The sequence below is a fragment of the Acomys minous genome (assembly GCF_964271855.1).
Source record: "Acomys minous genome assembly, chromosome: 5".
Taxonomy (NCBI): domain Eukaryota; kingdom Metazoa; phylum Chordata; class Mammalia; order Rodentia; family Muridae; genus Acomys; species Acomys minous.
The window spans coordinates 104,047,427-104,069,746 of NC_140494.1; the positions used below are offsets into that span (position 1 = coordinate 104,047,427).

At 50.9% G+C, this 22,320-nt stretch overlaps 1 protein-coding gene across 3 annotated transcripts; it reads right to left on the reverse strand.

The window, feature by feature from the left end:
- Positions 1–281: 281 nt before the first annotated feature.
- NLRX1 (NLR family member X1) lies at positions 282–19,288 on the reverse strand. Of its 3 annotated transcripts, none has more exons than XM_084783810.1 (10): positions 19,179–19,288; positions 16,194–16,288; positions 15,604–15,673; positions 15,143–15,231; positions 14,110–14,729; positions 12,017–12,838; positions 4,958–5,553; positions 3,607–3,693; positions 1,644–1,895; positions 282–1,133 (listed from the first exon to the last, which is right to left on the reverse strand). In XM_084783810.1, exons 2-10 carry the CDS (start codon positions 16,234–16,236, stop codon positions 812–814), a joined length of 2,901 nt encoding a protein of 966 aa, XP_084639936.1. In that variant the 5' UTR covers positions 16,237–16,288; positions 19,179–19,288; the 3' UTR covers positions 282–811. The 3 variants fall into 3 exon arrangements, with proteins under 3 accessions (XP_084639936.1, XP_084639937.1, XP_084639935.1); XM_084783811.1 differs by lacking the exon at positions 19,179–19,288 and adding an exon at positions 18,833–18,983; XM_084783809.1 differs by lacking the exon at positions 19,179–19,288 and adding an exon at positions 18,571–18,824.
- Positions 19,289–22,320: the final 3,032 nt, after the last annotated feature.

Here is a 22,320-nt window from a genome sequence, read left to right on the forward strand (position 1 = left end):
TAGACCAGGCCGGCCTGGAACTCACAGCAATCCTCCTGCCTCTGCTTCCCAAGTGTTTAGATTACAGGCGTGCACCACCACACCTGGACCTTCTCTGCTTTCTCATTATCCTCTTTTTAAATAGCTTATTGAGGCCAAGCGGCAGAGCTCAGCTCCATAGGGATGCTAGAGCCCAGGCACTGGTGCTAAAACCTCCAGCAACACCACTGCCTCTGAGGCTCGTGGCCAGGAACCATCTTCAGTGGAAGTGAAGCACCAGGCAAGGAAGAGGAGACCAGAGGGAGTGGAAGACACACAGCTTTTTAATAGCAGCAAGGTGAGCACACCTGTCCCATCGATACCTGTGCATTTGAGGGGACATGAGGCTGGGAAAAGCACCAATGTAAGGGCATGTTGTGTCCAGAGGTGGGAATAAGGCAGGAATGGGATGCCCTTCAGCACATCTGCTAGGTGGCAGAACCCCCAGTGTGGCAAGCATGGGAGGCATGCCCCTTGATAACACAATCAGGGGAGAGAGAGGCAAGATCGGTGAAGGGGCTGCAGGCCACTCATGTGATGTCCCCTTAGTCCTTCTAGGCAGAGGGAGAGGTGACATGCTCCATATCCAAGTCCAAGCATCAATTCACTATATTTGACCCTGGGAATCCTAGGCTTAGGGCCCTGGCTAGACTTGTTGGGGGTAGGGGGGAGCATAGTTGTACCCATTGCTTTGACTGCAGAACCAAAGGGATCTTGCCAGAAAGAGTTGTGCAAGCCAGGAAGCCACAGAGAGGGCTAGTGGTCCCACAGCTAGGTAACAGCTGTCACTTTCTCAGTGTCCAGAGCCTCCCAGCTGCTCCAGAAGGGTCTTGACCTCATTCTCCACTCGAAGCAGCTGAGCCTTGCGCCAAGGATTAAGGGTGGCCCCTCGGCTATCTTCCAGATCCCGGAGCAGCATCTTGAGATGGCGCTGGACCCGGACCGGGTCCCAGCTGTTGAGATTGCGCTGGACTTCACTCAGGATCACTGACCAGTACTCAGACACTGCTGCCCCCTCTGTCAGTGAGGCCACAACCCGTGCACCACCTTCGCCGGAGCCCCCCAAGTCCCGCAGGACCTGGCGGCCCTCTGAACTCAGCTCATTGAAGTAGAGGCTGGTGGGAAAGAGATGGGAGGATGTCATTCATCAAGGGTTTGAGAAGAAAGGCCCAAGGAGGATAGGCTGAGAGCCAGGAGGCCTTATAATCCCTTCAGGATGCTGACTAGGAGGGGACAAGAGTCTGTAATAAGGTCTGGGGCTGCAGCTCAGGTGGTCAAGTGCTCAGCAGGCCCAAGCCCTAGCTAGTAGGGTCACTCCCTAGCACCACAGAAAGAATCTGCAATAAGCCAGAGACCGAAATAGAAGTCAATGGGAAAATTTAGTGTGACCAGAGACAGTGGTCCCTGGGAGAAATGGTGGTAGGAAAACGAAACAGGTTAAGGGACAGTCACAGAGGATGTGGGTTGGCTCAGGACTTGGTAAACCAAGATCAGAGAGGAAGCACAAACAGCAGGCTCAGGTCCAGAGCACCCCACGCCTAGGCAGATAAAATGAAGAGAGGGGAAAAGCAGGGCTTAGAGCCTGCGGGGGAGTCAGGGGGCTTGGGGGGCATGAGAGGACTTACTGCAGCAGCTCCAGGGAAGGGTGCTCCCGAGCAGCCTTGGCCAAGGCCAGAGCCACTGTGTCACCAGCACCATTGTAGGCCACATTCAGTTCCTGCAGTTGTCTGTTGCGGTCCAGCTGAGCAGCCAGCAGCTCCAGCCCCTCGTCTCCAAGGTCAGTGTGCAGGAGGGACAGGTGTGTCAGGGAGGTGTTTCCTGCCAGCCCCTCCATCAGCAAGGCAACCCCCGCAGCGGTCAGTGGGTTGTTGGACAGCCTAAGGGCCACAGGCAAGGCAAGGTTGGGGCGTGGGGCACTGTAGACACCCAAGCTGGCACATCTGGGTTGGGAGCCAGCCTGGACACAGAAATGAGGCCCAGATGAAGGGACAGGGAAATGAGGAGTGGCCCCTGCCTTGGGGGGTGGGTGCGGGGGTGGGGGTGGGGAAGCCGGTTTCTTCTTCTCTCTTCTATTTCTCTAACTTCCTGGCTCTCCATTCTTCCTATTAGTCCCCTCCCTACACCTCCCTTTACAGCCTCTCTAGCCGTTGGTCCTCCCTTCTCTCTGGTTCTGCCATCTTTCTGCCACCCGGACCCTTTTCAAGAAAAAAATACAATCCATTTACTTATATTGTACGTGTATGCCTGTGGGGGTGGGGCGGGGGAGGGTGCCTAGGAGGTCAGAGGACAACTTATGGGAACTGGTTCTTTTCTTCCAACCAATGTGGGCATCTGGGTTCCTAGGAAATCAGCTAAGATCTTGGGAGCAACTGGAGAGTATTCAGCACTATGGTGAGTCTGCAGGGACCAGTGGCTCTGTTGCCAGGCAACTGGCCCAGGAATTACTGCAGCCTTCCTGTCCCCCAGGCTGTTATTAGCCAGAGAAAGGCTTTCTTATTGCCTACTCCTGGTGTCTTCCTTGTCCCTTTCATTATACTTATTTTTGTTTGTTTTTGAGACTAGGTTTCTCTGTTATAGCCCTGGCTGACTTGGAACTTGCTCTCTAGACCAAGCTGACCTTCAACTCAGATCTGCTTCTCTTTCCCTCCCTAGTGCTGGGGTTAAAGGTCATATGGCACCACCTTGCTCCTTTCTTTCTTTTAAGATTTATTTAATTTAGTTGGGCATGGTGGTCCACGCCTGTAATCCCAGCACTCGGGAGATAGAGGCAGGCGGATTGCTGTGAGCTCGAGGCCAGCCTGGTCTACAAAGTGAGTCCAGGACAGTCAAGGTTAACACAGAGAGACCTTGTCTCGGAAAAAAAAAAAAAAAAGATTTATTTAATTTTTAAAAATTTATTTGTTTTTGTTTTTGTTTTTTGTTTTTTGTTTTGTTTTGTTTTTGAGATGGGGTTTCTCTGTGTGTATCCCTGGCTGTCCTAGACTCACTTCTCACTTTGTAGAGCAAGCTGGCCTCGAACTCACAGGGATCCGCCTGCCACTGCCTCCCAAGTGCTGGGATTAAAGGCGCCCAATTTATTTAATTATTATGTATACAGTGTTTCACCTGCATGTACACCTACATGCCAGAAGAAGGTACCAAATCAGTGGTGGCGCATGCCTTTAATCCCAGCACTTGGGAGGCAGAGGCAGACAGATCTCTGTGAGTTCGAGGCCAGCCTCGTTTACAGAGCGAGTTCCAGGCCAGCTAGAGCTGTTACACAGAGAAACCCTGTCTCGAAAAAAAAAAACAACAAAAACAAACAAACAACCAAACAAAAGAATCTCATTATAGATGGTTGTAAGCCACCATGTCATTGTTGGGAATTGAACTCAGGACCTTTGGAAGGCAATGCTCTTAATTAACCTCTGAGTCATCTCTCCAGCTCCACCTTGCTCCTTTCTGATGCTTGTAACAGACCTGGCCTGGGGGACCACCCAGGGCCCAGACAACCTCTTAACTAGAGCCAAGGTAGCCATGGTGTTCACCATGTCTGAGGCCATGGGAAGAGCCAGAGTTTCCTACTAGGCCCCTGCTAGGACAACTCACCGAAGAGTGGTGATCTGGCATTGGTCGTGTAACAGCAGGTCTCGGAGGTCCCTGCAGGCCTCAGGGCCCAGACTGTTGAGTTGCAATCTGGAGGGGAAGGTGGCCAGAGGGGAAAGTCAAGAGACCAAGAAAGCAGTTCAGCCTGGGGTCTTCTCGTGGACTGTGCTCCGCCTCCCAGCCTGCCTCCTGCCATGCCATCTACAGTCACCCACCTCCTGGTGCTCCGGTTGCCTCTGCCCACACCTTCTCCATCCCACCCTGCCGTGCTCTGCTCTGTCAAGGGACATGAGCTGGAGGTTTGTGAAGGTACTGCAGGAAGGCAGGGCCCTTGAGAGAGGGAGCCTGCTCTGAGGGTCAGGTCGGGATCTGCACTTGGAGAGAATTAGCTAGACTTGAGAGCTTTGGTTCCCACTACAGTGGGCTGTTGTAGAGCGAGGCTTCTCCATCTACTTGCAGGGCCTCCTCTGGGCACAGCTGCTTCCCCCTCTGCTCCTCTGCCATGTTGCAGTGCAGCCTTGTGGAGCTTTACCAGAAGATGAGCCCATGGATGGCCTTTCAGTGTCTAAAGCTGTAAGTTCTCCTGTCCTTCCACCCCACCTCCTTCTTTTTTATTTTGTTTTGTTTATTTACTTGTTTTGGGTTTTTTTGTGTGTGTGTGTGGATTTTCTGTTTTTATTGTTTTGTTTGTTTGAGACAGGGTTTCTCTATGTGCAGCCTTGGCTGTCCTGGACTCCCTTTGCAGACCATACTAGCCTCAAACTCACAGAGATCCTCCTGCCTCTGCCTCTGCCTCCTCAAGTGTGCCACCACACCCAGATCCTCCTCCTTTTTCTTTTCTTTCTTTCTTTCTTTTTTTTTTTTTTTTTTTTTTTGGTTTTTCGAGACAGGGTTTCTCTGTGTAGCCTTGGCTGTCCTGGACCCGCTTTGTAGACCAGGCTGGCCTCGAACTCACAGCGATCCACCTGCCTCTGCCTCCCGAGTGCTGGGATTATAGGCATGTGCCACCACGCCCGGCTCCTCCTCCTTTTTCTTGAGACAAGGTCTTACATAGCCTAGGATGGACTGGAATTCACTGTGTAGCTCAGGCTGGACTCAAACACAGCACTCCTCCTGAGTGGGTTTTTTGTTTTGTTTTGTTTTGTTTTTTAATGCTGGGATTACAGGTGTGTGTTGCCTGGCAGACCTCTTTCCTTTATAAAGTACCTAGCCTTAGGGAGTGCCATAGCAACAGAAAGCAGGCTCATCCACATCCCCTGACCCTCCGCCATCCTCTAGCCTAGCACCTTCTCTTCACTGCCTCCCCTACAACCCCCTCCTGCCTTTACGCTTGTGCGTAAGGAATAATCCTTACCCCAGTTTCCGGGCACGCAGGAAGACAGGCATGAGGGTGTGCAGCCCAGCAGGATCCAGCTGGCAGGAGGCCAAGTTCACCTCATCCAGAGGGTGCTTCCCACTTCCCAGCACAGCGGCCACCACTGTGCACTTAAGGGGTGTCATGCGCACACCGGCTAAATTGAGCTGCCGTAGGGAGCCAAGCACCTCAGCCGAGAAGCGCTGGTTCTGGAACTCATAGTGGAAGAAGAGATGGTCAAGAAGCTCCGAGGGGGGCAGCACCTGCCGGCCCAGCTTCCCCAGTTTCTTCTTGATGGCCTGGGCATTTTCCAGGGCATCCAGGTTCTTGATGGGACAGCCAAGCTGAGCCAACACCGCCCGGTTATGGGCAGAGAGAAGTCCCCCCATGAACATGGGAAAGAGCTCAAAGACCTCATCCTCAGGGGGTTCGTCTGGGTGGCGCCGTGGGCCCTCCACACCCAGGATGCTGGCACCCATCTGATCCAGAACATCGTCGTTGTAGTAGTCCTCCTCCCGGAACATCTCCAGCACCATGGCCTGGGCCACCGCCTCCCGGCTCTTACTCACCATGCGCCCAAACACTCGTGGAACCACCTGGAAAAGAAGCGCGGGGCGGGGTGTGGCCTCCCACACATCCAACCGGCCTTCAAGGCTCAGTTCAAGATAGCGACACTGCCCCTTCAACTGTTCTAACCTGGCGATCTCCCCTTGAGCTCACAACACCACTTGTCAGATCACGGCTACTCCTCCTTGCTGGAAAACCCTCCATGACCACTCCACACACACACACACACACCCCGCCACTGCCTGTGAGGCAAACCCCAAACATTTAGCCTTGGAAATATGAAGCTTTTCATGATCTGGCCCCAAACTGACTTTTGTAGGCCCATCTCTCAAACGCTTGTCTCGCGCACCCCAGATGGTAGGGATCCCTTTCTCTCCCCTGGGTACCAATTCATTTTCTGGTCCAGTTGGTGGTGGATATGCGTGAATGCATACAGTTGGCCCTCCACAGGGAGGGAGTTGGTTCTGGATCCCTTGTGGATGTTCAAGTCCCGTATGTAAAACGAGTTAGTATTTGTGCATATAGTCTATGCACACGCTACTGTATATTGAATAATCTTTGGACTACTTGAAACACTTAATAGACTGTAAATGCTAAATAATGGTTATGTGGTAATTATTTGTGCTAGATAAGCGGTACTATGCCGTGTTGACAAGGACCTGTGTATGTTTACTACAGATACATTTTGTGGGGGCAGTATTGGGGGTTGAACCCCAAGGCTTCAGGCATGATAAGCGCCCTCAGTCATGGTGCTACACTCCCTTCAGCTACACCTGGTTTTATTTTATTTCTTTATATTAATGTGCCTGAGTGTTTTGCCTGCAGGTTTGTATGTGCATCGTGTGGGTGGCTGGTGCCTGAGGAGGTCAGAAGAGGACATTAGATCCTCTGGAACCAAACTTAGGCATGGTCGGGAGCCACCACACGGGCACTGGGAATGGAACCCAGGCCCTCTGCAGGGCCACGTGCTCTTCACCACCCAGCCAGCTCCCTAGCCCCTTGCATTTCTTTTAAAGGGTTTGTTTGTTTGTGTGGTTTTTTTGGTTTGTTTGTTTATTTGTGTTTTGGTTTTTCGAGACAGGGTTTCTCTGTGTAGTCCTTGCTGTGTAGACCAGGCTGGCCTCGAACTCACAGGGATCCACCTACCTCTGCCTCCCACAGTGATGGGATTAAAGGCGTGTGCCACCATGCCTGGCATTAAGATTTTTTACTTTATTTTTATTATTTATTTATTTTTAATTATATGTATGTGTATAGGTATGTGCAATTTTTTTCAAATCTTTCCCTCTATCCTTTTTTGTTTTGTTTTTGAAGACAGGCTCTTGGCAGTAGGTGGTGGCTCACGCCTTTAATCTCAGCATTTAGGAGGCAGAGGCAGGTGAATCTCTGAGTTTGAGGCCAGCCTGGTCTACACAGCAAGTCCCAGGACAGCCAGGACTACACGGAAGAAGAAGGAGGAGGAGGAGGAAGAAGAGGAGGAGGAGGAGGAAGAGGAGGAGGAGGAAGAGGAGGAGGAGGAGAAGCTCTTACTGGTGGAGTCCACTCTAGCCTTGTTCTTCCTGGTTTAGCCTCCATGGTACTGAGATTACAGGCAGTGGCCACTAGGCCCTAATAGTTAAATATTTTCTTGTTCTTGTTCCTCTTTCTCCTCTTGTCCTTCCCTTGAGACAAGGTCTTGTGTCCCAGGCCTGGCCTGGAATCACTATATAGCTGAAGATGACTATGGTTTCCTGATCCTCCTGCCTCCACCTCCCAAGTGCTGGGACCACACACACACATGACCACATCTGGTTCATACATCTGCAATCTGCACTGGGATGGGTGCCCAGTTGTGGAACCGCAGCTGCAAGGGCTGACGTTCGGGCATGTGGTTGGAGACCAGGCTGGGTGTTACAATGTATCAACACTCTAAACATCCTGACCATCAGAGCAAGCATGGTGGTGGGCGTGGTTTCTGCTGCCTCGTGGTCCTGCGTGGTAAAGCCCCTGCCACCCTCAGTGTCTCCACCCCAAGCTCCCACCCCTGCTCCTATGCTCCCTTCTTGCCACCTTTTCTTGCCCTTCTCAGCAGGCTCCTCCTCCTTCAGAGCCTCCATGAAGCTAGAGTTCCTGCCACCCCAACTGTCCCCTAGGCTAATCCTATGAAAAAGAAGTTTACAGGCTCTTCCAGAAAGCTTTCCTGACCACTCAAAGCAGCCTCATCTATCTCTCTTGGAACATCAGAACTTGGCTCAGAGGCTAAGAGCACTGGCTGCTCTTCCAAAGGTCCTGAGTTCAATTCCCGGCAACCACATGGTGGCTCACAACCATCTGTAATGAGATCTGGCGCCCTCTTCTGGCCTGCTGATTAAAAATAATAAATAAATCAATCTTTTTTTTTTAAAAACCCATCAGAACTTCCCTTCTAGGCATTTATCATTCTCACTGTGTTGACATACTGACTTTTGTATTCGCTCTGCAAACTCAGAGAAGACAGGAACCTGCAGAGTCATTCACTGATTTCCCCCCCCACACCTAACACAGCGCCCAGCACAGCAGGTACTGAAATGTTTGACAGAGAAACAAGTTACATCTCAGAGGCTCAGAGGTTTGCTACGTCACCTCCCATCCTCACAAAGAAATAAGGTTGTTTGGTGGCACCCCCCCCCCCCATGCCTTCATTATTGCTGGGTTTTGAAATGTGAGGCTTTCACCTTGGAAGTGATGGTACTCAACATCGATCTGGGGACAAGACCAGAAAATGTCACCTTGCGAGGATGAGTCAATAAGATCATCATGGAAGGGCTTAAGGTGAGGTTCAATGCTAGAGAGCATTGGCCAGGCATGTGTAGGGCCCAGGCCCAACTCCAGGTCAGGAAGAAGAGGAGAACGAGGAGGAGGAGGAGGAGGAGGAGGAGGAGGAGGAGGAGGAAGAAGAAGACAAAGAAGAGGAAGAAAAAGGTAGGTTCATGAAGAACAGATGCAATCAACCCTCCTCAAGGCTAATTCTCCCTCTGAGAAGACTTGAGGCATGACTTCACGACAAACTGGAGAGCTCGCAATCCCACGGGGACCAGCGTTTGCATCCACTGATTCCGTGGCCTCAGCAGTGGCCATAGCCTTTCTGTCTGAGGCGATGGTATAAGAGGATCAGGCCACATAGGCCTGTTAATGTTTTTGTTAATTATTATTATTAGTGTGTGTGCACGTGTGTGTGTGTGTGTGTGTGTGTGTGTGTGTGTGTACGTGTGTATATGTAGAGGTCAAGGACAACTCTAAGGAGTTGGTTCTCTGGTTCCTTACTTCAAAAAAAAGTGCTTCCTTTTTTTTTCTGTTTTTTGTTTTGAGGTTTGTTTGTTGTGAGACAGGGTTTCTCTGTGTAGCCCTGACTGTCCTAGAACTCACTTTGTAGACCAGGTTGGCCTCAAACTCAGAGATCCACCTGCCTCTGCCTCCTGAGTGCTAGAATTGAAGGCATGCGCCACCACCCAGCTCTGCCTCTGCCTCTTGAGTGTCGGGGTTAAAGGTACAAACCAGGCCAGGTGGTGATGGCGACGGCTCACACCTTTAATCCCAGCACTTGGGAGGCAGAGGCAGGTGGATCCCTATGAGTTCGAGGCCAGCCTGGTCTACAGAGCAAGTCCAGTATAGCCAAGGCTACACAGAGAACCGCCCCCCCCCAATAAGATATAAGCCGTCATGCCTGGTCCCCTCCTTCTACTTTTATATATATAAATATATATATATATATATATTTTGTCTTTTTGAGACAGGGTTTCTCTGTGTAGACTTGGCTGTCCTGGACTCGCTCTGTAGACCAGGCTGGCCTCGAACTCACAGCGATCTGCCTGCCTCTGCCTCCTGAGTGCTGGGATTAAAGGCGTGTGCCACCACGCCCGGCTCTACTTTTATATTTTACAATTAAATATCACTTACTAAGTGCCAGAACCAAAGGATTAATTAATTAATTGCCTTAAATGATGTCAATGAATAAACTCTGTTATTGCTCCATTTAACAGACAGGAATCTAGGGCAAGGCTACACAGCTGGCTGGCAGCAGAGCCTGGGATTGGAACTCAGGTCTCCAGGTTACTACATCTCATCTCTGTTCTTCATCTTTATGCTTTGTTGCCTTAAAAAAAAAAAAAAAAGAAAGAAAGAAAAGAAAAGAAAAGTTCAAGCCGGGCATGGTGGCACACCTTTTAATCCCAGCACTCGGGAGGCAGAGGCAGGCAGATCGCTATGAGTTCGAGGCCAGCCTGGTCCACAAAGTGAGTCCAGGACAGTCAAGGCTAACACAGAGAAACCCTGTCTGGATCTGCAGCACTAACCAGTATGCTGCCTTCTCAAGACACCAGAGTTAACCAAGTAAGGGGACAGCAGCTGTCACAAACCCTGAGTTCAAATCTTAGCTGTTCCACTTGCTGTCAACATGACATTAGACAAGCTCTAAGTTTTCTCAACTGTTTTTTTCATGTGCGTGTTTACATGTTTCCATGTGTGTGGGCATCCGTGTGGGGGTGCATGTGCACATGTGTGCCTGAGATTGATCCTAGGAATTATCCCGAATCACCTTATTCTTGGGGACGGGGGTCCCTGAATCAGATCGTGAGCTCTCTATCCAGCTTGCTCTAGGGATCCTGTGTCTCAGCCTTCCAGGGGAGCCATGGGAGGTTCACCACACTCACTCAGCATTTTCATGGGTTCCAGAGATGTGAACTGCAATCCTTTTAACCTCTGAACCATCTCTCCAGCCCCAGTTTGTCAACGAGGTTCTGGCAGCGTTATCTTCTCCAGATCTCCTGGGCTGATGAGGCTGCCTCTGAAGCATCTGGCAGATGTCAGCAGAGACCGGCTGCCTCCATCCCTCAGGAACCTCCCACATCCGCCCTGCTCACAGCGTTGCCCTCAGGCCTGCTGGCTGGTTTCTGGAGTGGACCTGCACCCAGGATGGACTGTCCTAAACCAATTACCTGTGCCTTTCATCCTCCCAGTACAAATGAATAAATGGCATCTGTGTTATAAACCTGTCTCCAGCAATTGAGTTAGCGTGAGTCATTGTTCCTGGGGCCGAATCGCCTCTGAAGGAGCAGGCATAATTGGGTTTCTGGGCATGGGGTTACTGGGCATGTAGCTCAGAGGTAGGACATTTTTCTAGCATGCGCAAGGCCCTAGGCTCAATCCTTAACACCACAAAAAAAGAAAGGGAAAAAAAAAAAGATTCTGGGCCTTTGAGCTAGGTTGTAATGACCCAGCGTGCCTCTCAGCAGCCAAAGTTAGGAAAAATGGAAGAAGAAAAAGAAGAAGAAGAAGAAGAAAAAAAAGAAGAAGAAGAAGAAGAAGAAGAAGAAGAAGAAGAAAGGATCCCTGCAAGATTGTTTCAAATGTCCCTGTAACCTCAAGTCCCCTCTTAACCGCCCCCCCCCCAGTCTTCCTGTGGCTCCTTCCCCAGTCCTTACAGCTCAATCCCACTAAGAGCCAATTTCCAGAAGATTCACGGCTATGCAAGAGGCAGCCTCTAGCCACTGGGCAAAGAGCAAGGAGTGATACAGATTCATGGGGCAGTCTGGGATCCTTGGAGGGATGAGCAAGAGGGGTGTGTGTGTGAGGTGTGTGTGAGGGGTGTGTGTGTGTGTGTGAGGGGTGTGTGTGTGTGTGTGTGTGTGTGTGTGTGTGTGAGGGGTGTGTGTGAGGGGTGTGTGTGTGTGTGAGGGGTGTGTGTGTGTGTGTGTGTGTGTGTGTGTGTGTGTGAGGGGTGTGTGTGAGGGGTGTGTGTGTGTGTGTGAGGGGTGTGTGTGTGTGTGTGTGTGTGTGTGTGTGTGTGTGAGGGGTGTGTGTGTGTGTGTGTGTGTGTGTGTGTGTGTGGTGTGTGTGTGTGTGTGTGTGTGTGTGTGTGTGAGGGGTGTGTGTGTGTGTGTGTGTGTGTGTGTGTGTGTGAGGGGTGTGTGTGTGTGTGTGTGTGTGTGTGTGTGTGTGTGTGAGGGGTGTGTGTGTGTGTGTGTGTGTGTGTGTGTGTGTGTGGTATGTGTGTGTGTGTGTGTGAGGGGTGTGTGTGTGTGTGTGTGTGTGTGTGTGTGTGTGGTGTATTGGGTGATACTGGGTGTGTATTGGTAGTATTGGGGAGGTGTTGAGGTATGTTGAATGTTGATGTGTGTATATTTTGAGTGATATTGGGTGTGTTGGGGGGATGCTGTATGTGAATGTCTGTGTGTGCTGGAGGGATGTTGTATGTGTATGTTGATGTGTATGTGTGTGTTAGGTGGAACTGGGGTGTGTGTATTGGGGATGTTGTATGTTGATGTGTGTGTGTTAGGTGACATTGGATGTGTGTGTATTTGTTGGTAGTACTGGGGTATGTGTGTTGAGAGATGTTGTGTGTGTGTGTGTGTGTGTGTGTGTGTGTGTGTGTGTGTGTGTTGGGGGATGTTGTATGTGTATGTTGATGTGTGTGTGTGTGTGTGTGTGTGTGTGTGTGTGTGTGTATGTGTGTGTATCGGGGGCAGGGATCGTTACCTTGAGCAAGTTGAACAGCAGAGGCAGAATCCGCAGGGGCAGCAGCTTGGCCACGATGCCCAATACCAGGCTGACGTCCTCCCCAACACGGCCCACAAACTCAACCACTTCTTTGCCCACCCGCTGGAGGGCGGTCTTGCGCAAACCCAGCACAATGTAGAGGGCAGCCAGGTATTCCTGCATGGCGGGCACGGTGAATACGAAGGTGCCCAGGTGCCCCTGTTCCACACACGGGGCCAGGAAAAACCTCAAGGCATCCCGGCGGAAGATCTGCAGCAGTTGAAACTCCTCCTCGGTCTTGATGCCAGCTTCCAGGCAGCCACGGACATCCTCTTCAGAGAAGTAGGTCTTGCGAGAGGACACCCCTTCGTAGGCCAACTTGCCCATAGTTCGTGCTGCGTAGGCCATCAGTGATAAATTGGAGGGGTGGGTGCCATCCAGCGTTTCCCCGCTAAAGTTCAGACGCAGGAAGCTGGTATAGATGCTTGTGAGGGTCTGGCCAGCCGGGGTAGGAGCATGCAGGAAGTGTAAGGTAGCACAGACAAGCCAGCAATAGGAGGGCAGGAAGCAGGCAGCGGCAATCTGGTGGTGCCCCTCCAAGTTTCGGGACAGCATCTGAATCAGGTTGTCCCGCTGAGCAGGTGTGGCTGAGATACCTGCGCCCCCTGCGCCGTACCCACAGTCGGGCTGGTTAAGGCGGAGCTGGAAGTAGAGCTTCTGCAGGTTGGTATCAGAGAAGCCGCAGATCTCACCGTAGCGGCCCACATATTTGCTAGGGATACGGCCAATGGCGGAGGGCCGGGTCGTTACCAGAATGCTGGCCTGCGAAGGACATGGTTAAAGGTTAAGAAAGAAACTTCTTAAAAAAAAGAAAAGAAAAAAAAAAAAAAAAGAGGGGCTGGAGAGATGGCTCAGAGGTTAAGAGCACCGTCTGCTCTTCCAGAGGTCCTGAGTTCAATTCCCAGCAACCACATGGTGGCTCACAACCATCTATAATGTGATTTAATGCCCTCTTCTGGCCTGCAAGTGTTACATGCAGGCATAACACTGTATATATAATAATAAATAAATCTTTTTTAAAAAAGAAAAAAAAGAAAGAAAAAAACTTCTGCATTTCAGCCAGGCGTGGTGGCGCACGCCTTTAATCCCAGCACTAGGGAGGCAGAGGCAGGTGGATCGCTGTGAGTTCGAGGCCAGCCTGGTCTACAAAGTGAGTCCAGGACAGCCAAGGCTACACAGAGAAACCCTGTCTCAAAAAAACAAAAACAAAAACAAAAACAAAAAAACAGAAACTTCTGCATCTCAAGAAATCTGACTGTCTTAAGCCTCTAAAGATGGAGGGTCCAAGAATGAAAAAGACCAGAGTTATCAACTTTATAACTAACAGCACTGGGCATGGTGGCACATGCCTTTAATCCCAACACTCAAGAGGTAGAGTCAGGTAGATCTGAGAGTTCAAGGCCAGCCTGGTCTAAATAGTGATCTTCAGGCCAGCTAGAGTTACACAGAGAGAACCTGTCCCAAAAAATCATTAATACCAATTATTGATTGTCTACTATTGTCCAGGGCACAGAGCTCAGCAGTTTATACGTGGTATCTCACTTAACCCAAACTGAACAAGGACAGAAGAACACAAGAGTTTGGGAAGGTGAGTGACTTGCTCAGGGTCACACATATAGAAAGTGGAGGGGCCAGGGGTGAACTAACCCAGGTGCTGAACTACTCAACAACCATGTAGGCCAAGAACATAAAATTCCCTATGGGGGCACTGGGGAGATGGCTCAGAGATTAAGAGCACTGGCTACTCTCCCAAAGGTCCTGGTGTTCAATTTCTAGCAACCACATGGCGGCTCACAATCATCTATAGTGAGCTCTGGTGCCCTCTTCTGGCCTCCAGGTGTACATGCAGGCAAATCACTGTGTACATAATAAATAACTCTTTTAAAAATTTTTATTAATTTATTATTGTTACATCTCAATGGTTATCCCATCCTTTGTATCCTCCCATTCTCCCTCCCCCCCCTTTTTAAAAAAAATCTCTATGGGGCAAGTTAAGGGGCAGCAGTGGCAGGGTATGTCAAGGAACAACCTACCTCAGGGAGCATGTACTTGCGAAGCAGGTTGACCATGATGGCAGCTGGTGCTCCGGGTTCTTCTGGGTCATTGCAAAGCCCTGTGCCTGCCAACCGGAAGTCAAGGTTGAGACGCTCCAAGCCATGGAGCACAAAGAGCAGGCGGGATCCAGCAGCGGTCATCAGGGGCAATACCTCCTTCAAGTCTTTGTAACGCTGGGTCACGAGTTGGCACAAGGAAGCTGGGGTGGGGCCCATGGATGACAAGTCCTCACAGGAGAAGGGGATGAGCAGCTCAAAGGCCGGCAGTCTCCCGTAACACCAGTCTAGCACCATTTTGCGTACCAGTGTGCTTTTGCCAGTACCCACGGTCCCATACAGCACCACTGTCTGCACGCGGCGCCCACAGGCATCTGGGTCAAAGAGATGAGACAGAGCCAGTGGGGGAAGCCCTGCGTGGGTTCGCTGAGGCCCCGTGGCCAGCTCTGTGGATGGGCGAAGCAACTCATCTGGGGTGCTCTCTCGGATCACAGGGTCAACGTGGACCGTGTCTAGAGCAAAAGTTGGTCCAAACTGGCGCTCCTCTCTGGGCAGCCGGCTAAACCACTCAGTGAGGTTCCGGCGATGCCTTTCGAGAGCTTCTGTAAGAGAAAGCACAGGACTGTATGTCAAGGCAAGGGACTGGGGATCCTGGCTCTTCGGGCAAGCCAGGGTGGCTGTAGGTCAAAGTAGGGAGTCAGCACAGAGAGTCCAGAGATACGGGAGCCCATTGTAGAGTGGGCACATAGAACTTATTCTCTTAACCAATAGATTACTCAAAAGGTTTAGAGCCCCATGACAGAAAACATGGAGCCTTTGAACAAATTATGATAGGCCTGGGCTGACTGGCTTCTTGACTTTATGGCTGAAGGTAGAGAGAGAAAGTCTCTGTGACTGCTTCGTATAGGGTCCATGTGCACAGATGACAGGAGGAGGGATACTGGGAGGGAGGGGCCATTGGTAGATGACAGCAGTGGCTTCTCTGTGCCCTCTCCCCTCTGCATCCCTCCTTTACCAGTGGCAGAGATGGTCCTGAACAGCTGTCCATGCCTTCCTGGTGGGGGAGCACTGTTTGCTGAGTTTCCATGGTGACGGATAAAGGCCCTGGAAGCAAAGACAAGGGATGATCTGAGGTTTAGAACTGGGCTCAACCCTGGCATTGGCTCAGTCCAGTCCAGTCCAGTCTGCGCTTTCTAAGATGAGCCTGGGACTGACGCCTGGCCTCTCCATCCCTAACTGCTGCCTGCTTGAGACTCAGACTGGCCTCTGCCAGATCTATCCCATTCCCCACCATCATGCACACCTACGTGATGGAAGCCAACTTCCTCTAGATCCTTGCAAGTTGCCTCTCTACCATCCCCACCCCAAGAAACCCACCCTTTTCTCCCAAGGAATCAGGACAGTGCCCCACCCTGACTATCCCCATCTCCTGAGCTATGTCTAGCTATGTTCTGAGGCCTGACACCCAGGTCTCACCTTGGGGGCCCACAGGGATGCACCCCTTTAAAGGGCCAACTCCGGTGGATCAGGAAGGAGATACGCTCACCTACAAAGACAAGAAAGAAGCAGCATCTGTAGACCCACGCAGGTTTCCCCACTAATGCACACCCCAACACTGACATCAAGCCCCACTTGTATTTGCTCTTATAGCAGCATGTGCTATTCCTGAATAGCTATTATTATGCAATCTTCTAGTTAGCCATATGATTATTTGATTATCATCCATTTCCCCCTCCGTGAGAGCAGGGTTCACATCTGGTTTTGTTCACAGTCATATACCAAAAACCTAACCCACGGTCTGGTACACAGCCAACATGCAGCTAATGTCTTGGAGGAAAAAAAAATCAGATTGAAACAGCTAGAAGGGGCCCAGCTCAGCTCCCTTGTTTTTTTTTTCCCTTGATGAGGCTCTGGGAGGCGAGGAGACATGCCCAGGGCACCAGCTGTGGCACCACACAGCTGGAACTTGTGCATCTGGTGTCTGGATCCCTGCTGTTTTGGAAGAACCATCTGGACCCTGAAGCAGAAAGGAGGGGTCAAAACACAAACCTCAGCTTCCTGCTTACCTGGTAACTGGGGTGTTCTTCCCAGACCACAGCCCCACCTCATCCTAGGGAAGTTGGAGCCTGGAACACTTGGAACTACTTTCTTTCCTGTTCCCCTGCAAAAAGAAAAGTGTGGAGATGACTCAGTAGGTAAAGACTCCTGCTACCAAGCCCGAGAACCTGAGTTCAATTCCAGGAACCCACCGGGTAGAAGGAGAGAACTGTTCCCAAAAGTTGTCCTCTGACCACTGACCTTTGTGCCCACACCCACACAATGAACAAATACATATATAAATAAATGTATAAAAGAAAAAACTTAAGGGGGTGGAGGGATGACTCAGAGGTTAAGAACACTGCCTGGTCTTCCAAAAGTCCTGAGTTCAATTCCCAGCAACCACATAGTGGCTCACAACCATCTATACTGAGATCTGGTGCCCTCTTACGGCATGCAGGCAAAAACATTGTATAGGTAATAAATAAGCAAATCTTAAAAGAAAAGGGGGAAAAAAGAAAAACTTAAGAACAAACAAACAAAAATAAAGCAAAAAAAAAGCAATAGTGTTAATGTATAGCCATCACCAGCAGATGACCTCTCAAACCTCCCATCTCTCTCTCTCTCTCTCTCTCTCTCTCTCTCTCTCTCTCTCTCTCTCTTCCCCCTAGTATCTAAGAAGGGACCATCTCCCAAGGGACGCTCAGCACTTCCTTAGATATGAGCATGTCTGAAGCCCCGGCCTGGCTTCTAGCTCTCCCCAGCAAGGATAATCCCAACCTGAGAGACTGCATTTCATCTCCTACCAACTCCCCCACCCCCACCCCAAGCCTTCACAGCTGCCTCTCCCGAGTTCCAGCCCCATCACCTGCTTTTAGGTTTTATATTGCTTTACGACTGCTACAAGCTCAGACAGCACTCCTGTGCTCGTTTCCAGTGTCTTTTCTGAGCCTAGTTTCCCCCAAGTCATCATTATTCATTTCCTGCTGCCTTTGCGCCACAGCCATCAGATCCTTTCAGCTGAGTTATAATGCTTTTATCACTTTATCTTCTCTCTGACTTCTGTGTAAGCTGCCTTTAAGGCTGGCATAAATAATAAATGAATGTGTGAATGAACTTCCTGCTTGACACAAGGATGTGCCGCCTCTGCCTCACACTTCACCCTGGACAACTTGGCCTCTTCACCCTTCTCCTGACCCCCCTGTGCACCTGCCCCCCCTTCCCCCCCCCATGGTTACTTTGCCACAGACCTCCCCCAAGCCCTGGATTTGCATGGTATTCCCTAGCTTTTTAATTCAAACCCTTCTTCCCCTCCTCGCCTTCAGACCACGGAGACTACAGGCTCCTCCCTGCTGCTTTGTGCCAGCCCCTTAATTTCATCATTGCAGAACTAACTCAGATCCTTCCAGAGCTGACAAAATCCCCATTTCCTCAAGTCCTCTGTGCCTCCATTCTTGGCCTATTCCAGTCCTTGTTCCCTGAAGAAATCAACTCCCCAATCTCTCTGTCTTTGTCTCTCTCTGTCTCTCTGTCTCTCTCTGTCTCTCTCTGTCTCTCTGTCTCTCTGTGTCTGTCTCTCTCTCTCTGTCTCTTTCAAGACAGGGTTTCTCTGTGTAACCTTGCCTGCCCCTGGACTCGATTTTTAGACCAGGCTAGCCTTGAATTCACAGAGATGCGCCTGCCCCTGCCTCCCTCAGCGCTGGGATTACAGGCCTGCGCTACTGCACCTGGCCAACCCCCTAAACTCTTTAGCTATTTAACAGCTACAAACCCCAGGCTCACACAAGCTATTTTCCTAGCTTTGCCCCCAGCCCACACGCCTCATCCGCCAGGACTTCCGGACTCTTGCTCCCACCTTCCTAACTTAGTCCCTATACTCTGACTATCATCTCCTTTATCAGAATCCCAGACACTCTTGAGTGTCACTCTGCTCAAGAGAGAAGCCTCTTCTGACCCCATGAGCGCCTTCATAGATCTGTGTCACTATTCTGGCGTGGCTTCCCTCAGTGACACTGGGACTGACAGGAGGGCAAACTTGGGAAGAGGCTGTAATGAGCAACCTGCTTTAGCAGAACCAGGCAGAGCAGGAGCTGGCTGGGGTTTTGACTGGGCTGCTAAGGAGGCCCTGGAGCTGGAGAAAGGTCCTGAAACCCTGGTAAATCTCAGGTTGGACATCAGCTCAGGGTCCGCTGTAAGACACGCTAGGCCTAAGTAACTCTCTAATCAAACAGTTGTCATGGCACTAACTAAAAGATGGGATGCAGCAAGGTGCGGAGCTCTCCCACCAAGACTGGGTCCCAAACAGCTCTCCCACTTCCACTTGGCTTCGGGGAGCAAGCAAAGTGAAACTGCCAGAAGGCCCTCATTCAGCGCCCAAGCTCCGGCAGCACTCCCAGTGCCACTTGCCCGCTCCCGCGACCCAGCAGCCCGGCTCTTGCTTCTGGGGCCCAGCGAAGCCGCCCAACCGGGGACCAGAGGAGCGATCGAGCCAGCTAGGCCTTTACGCAGGCTGCCCAGGCCCTGGTGCCCGTCGCCGCGGCCCGGACGGGAGGAAGCCGACGTCTCCCGCTGCCTCCCAGCTTCCCCGGCTCGCTCGGCACGGCGCGTCTAGCCTGCCTCCGCCCGCCCGCCAGCGCGCAGCCCGGCCCATTCTGGCACCTAGCCGGACCTGGACACCGGAGCGCACCGAGCGAGCGGAGACCCACTGAAGGGGCCGGGAAGAGCCGGCGCGGGGCGGGGACTCCGGCCCCACCCGGCCCTCCCAAGGCCCAGTTCCCGTACTGCCCCCTGCAGGTTCCCAAGCGTCAGGCCCAGGCGAGGACCTCAGATCCACCTCCCAGTCCGGACTTGTCGGTAAAGCCCATTTTACAGATGAAGTGTGGAGGGGTGAAGTGACTCGCGCAGGAAGTCCCAGATGAGTCAGGACAAGAGTTCCGGGTCTACACCTTCCTCACCCTGAGATACTCATCCCCAAGGCCTCCTGACCTCCCTTCCTGATCATAACCATAGCTTACCTCCAGGCACAAGACGGAACCCTTCTCCGGTCCTCCTTTCTGTGTCATTCAGTCCCAAGACCTCTGGGGCGCGGGGGTGGGGTGGGGTGGGGGGGCTCTGTCACTTTGGCCAGGAAGGAGGAATGGGGACTGATAGACACTTCCTACTCCAACCCGTTCTTCCTGTCTGACATCCAGTCATGGTTTAGCCTCGGGACTTCCGGGTTCTAAAAACCCCAAGCCTCATCCCTTCCATTCAAGGAACACCCTAGGTTCTCGTAACTGGGATGGCAGAGCCACCCATCACCGTCAACCAAGGAAAGCCTCCACATGCCAACACGGGTGTGCAAAGTGCAGGGAGCAGACATCAAATAGCGAACTCCGAGAGAGGCTCCTCCGGCCAGGGCTAGGAAGTGGTTTCTATGATCTACCCTCTGTTGGAACAGAAGACAACGGTGGTAATTTCATCTAAGCGATTGTCTGTCTGTTCATTCCATGCGTGGTGTTGGGCCAGTACTGAACACTCGCCCTGGGCTGCCAAGCAGAGCATGCCATGCAGGGACCTACCATGTTGACAGAGGATGTTCTTCAGAGTCAGAGGCAAACTTTTAGGAAAGTTACTTAATAACCGCTTCTTACAGAGACTGCGACATTTGAACCGGATGTTTGAAAATCCAGAAGGAGCCGGGTGCGGTGCACACGCCTTTAGTCCCAGCACTTGGGAGGCAGAGGCAGTTCGAGGGCAGCTGGTCTATAAAGTCACTCCCTGACAGCCAGGACTACAAGAGAAATCCTGTCTTAAAACAAAACAAAACAAAACAAATCAGAAGGAGCGGGGCCCGGTGGTGCAAGCCTGTAATCCCAGCACTCTGGGAGGCAGAGGCAGGTGGATCTCTGTGAGTTCAAGGCCAGCCTGGTCTACAAAGAGAGTCCAGGACAGCCAAGGCTACACAGAGAAACTCTGTCTCAAAAAGCCAAAAACCAAAATAAATAATATAAAGTCAGAAGAGCATACAGGGCAGCATGGAAAATGGTATGTCTGCGTTTTTAAAAGAAGTTCTGCTAGGATTGGAGAGATGGCTCAGCAGTTAAGAGCACTGGCTGTTCCTCTGGTGGACCTGGGTTCAATTCCCAGCACCTACATAGTAACTCACAACCAGCTGTAACTCATTCTTAGTGAATCTGACCCCCTCTTTTGGCCTCTTTGGGCACTGCATGTATGTGGTGCATAGACATACGTGCAAACAAAACACCCATACACACATTTTTTTTTTAAATATTAAAAACAAAATAAAAGAGGCTGGACAGTGGTGGCACATGCCTTTAATCCCAGCACTAGGGAGACAGAGGCAGGTGGGTCTCTGAGTTCAAGGCCAGCCTGGTCTACGGAGTGAGTGCCAGGACAACCAGGGATACACAGAGAAACCCTGTCTTGAAAAACAAAACAAAAATAAGATAAAATATTAAAGAAGTTCTTCCAGAGAAGTTGAGTGAGTACGAGCAGCTCCGTGGATGTCATCTCAGGGGTGACAGCTAGGGTCAGGGTCCTCCTCTAGTTTCACTGACTTAGCTAGCCATGGGAAGCCAACTATCACCTGGCTACGATTATTATACGTTGCTGAGAGCCAGCAGCCGTTCCCCTCCCCATGGGTATGACACCTGTGTGGTTTTTTTTTATTAATAACATGTAATTTGACTGGCCTCTGCAGACAGAAAGGCTGTGCGTCATGTTCTAGGCATGCCCTCTGTCTTCTGGCCTCAGAATGGAGCAGCACCAGGTGCTCCAAGAGCCGTGACACAGAAAGCCATCAACTCTGCCCTCTAGCACTTTGCACAGGCCCTGACACAGCCAGGCAGCATGCTGAGAACACAGTCTCTGAGGCCTAGCAGGTGGCCATGGGGAGGGGACCTGTTTCCAGACACACCTGGATGGGCAGGTGGCTGGAACTAGGAGGAGGAGAAGGCAGCAGAGCAGGTGGGTGACAGTGACAGTGGCAAAAGCTCCGTGTCTGGAGAGGTTGCCTACCTCTTCTGCCCACTTCGGGTTCCTTTGCTGTCAATGGAGATGGTAGTATCGCACTTAGCCCCACCTCAGGTTTACTGTGGGAATCAAAAGAGCTCTCTCAGCCAGGTGTGGTGGCACACGCCTTTAATCCCAGCACTCGGGAGGCAGAGGCAGGTGGATCACTGTGAGTTCAAGGCCTGCCTGGTCTACAAAGCAAGTCTAGGACAGCCAAGGTTACACAGAGAAATCCTGTCTCAAAAAAAAAAAAAAAAAAAAAAAAAGAAAGAAAAGAAAAGAAAAAAAGGTTTAAAAAAAAAGCTCTCTCTGTAAATCTGTGCACCGTTCTGCAAGTGCTCTCTGTGCCTGCAGGCAATGCTGGCTCCCGAAGGACTTTTGCTCTCTCTGTTCTCTGTAGAACTTCAAATCAAAGGTGTCTGATTATTTCAGAACTCTTTGGGGCTGGGAGTGTAGCTCAGTGCAGAGAATCCTCAGTATGGGATGGGCAAGGGTTTACATTTTAAAAGAGAAGCAGCCAATGGAGGCCAGGAACTGTAAAGGCCCACCTAGGCCACAGAGGGAGCGCAAAGACAACACGGGTAATGTGAGACCTTGTCTAAAAGTTTAAAACAACTTAAAAAGGCTTGGGGATGTTCAGGGTCTTAGGTTCAACTTGCAGCCAAAACAAACAAACAAATATACAGTGAAACAGTAAAGGAAGAATCTGAAGAAAAACTAGTTCATGACGGTGGCTCATTCCTGTAATTCCAGAATTTAGGAGGCTGAGGGCAATGGGGTTGCTTTGATTTCAAGGAAAACCTGTGCTACATGATCTGGAAGGAGCCTAAAGATGTAGCCTAGCTCACACAGTGCTTGTGTAGTATGTACGAAACCCTGGGTTTAAGTTGCAATGCAATGCAGGAACCAGACATATCTGCCTGAAAGTGTAGCACTTGGTAGGTAGAGTCAAGAGAAACAGAAATTCAGCCGGGCGTGGTGGTGCACGCCTTTAATCCCAGTACTCAGGAGGCAGAGGCAGACGGATCACTGTGAGTTTGAGGCCAGCCTGGTCTACAAAGTGAGTCCAGGGCAGCCAAGGCTACACAGAGAAACTTTATCTCGAAAAACCAAAAAAAAAAAAAAAAAAAACCCAAAAAAAAA

Coding starts and splice junctions, on each gene's coding strand:
- NLRX1 (XM_084783810.1), bottom strand. CDS start 16,236: ATGAGGTGGGGCTGTGGTCTGGGAAGAACACCCCAGTTACCAG. Junction 15,674..16,193: donor AAGAACACCCCAGTTACCAG/GTAAGCAGGAAG, acceptor TTGTCTTTGTAG/GTGAGCGTATCTCCTTCCTG. Junction 5,554..12,016: donor TGCTGTTCAACTTGCTCAAG/GTAACGATCCCT, acceptor CTTCTTTTCCAG/GTGGTTCCACGAGTGTTTGG.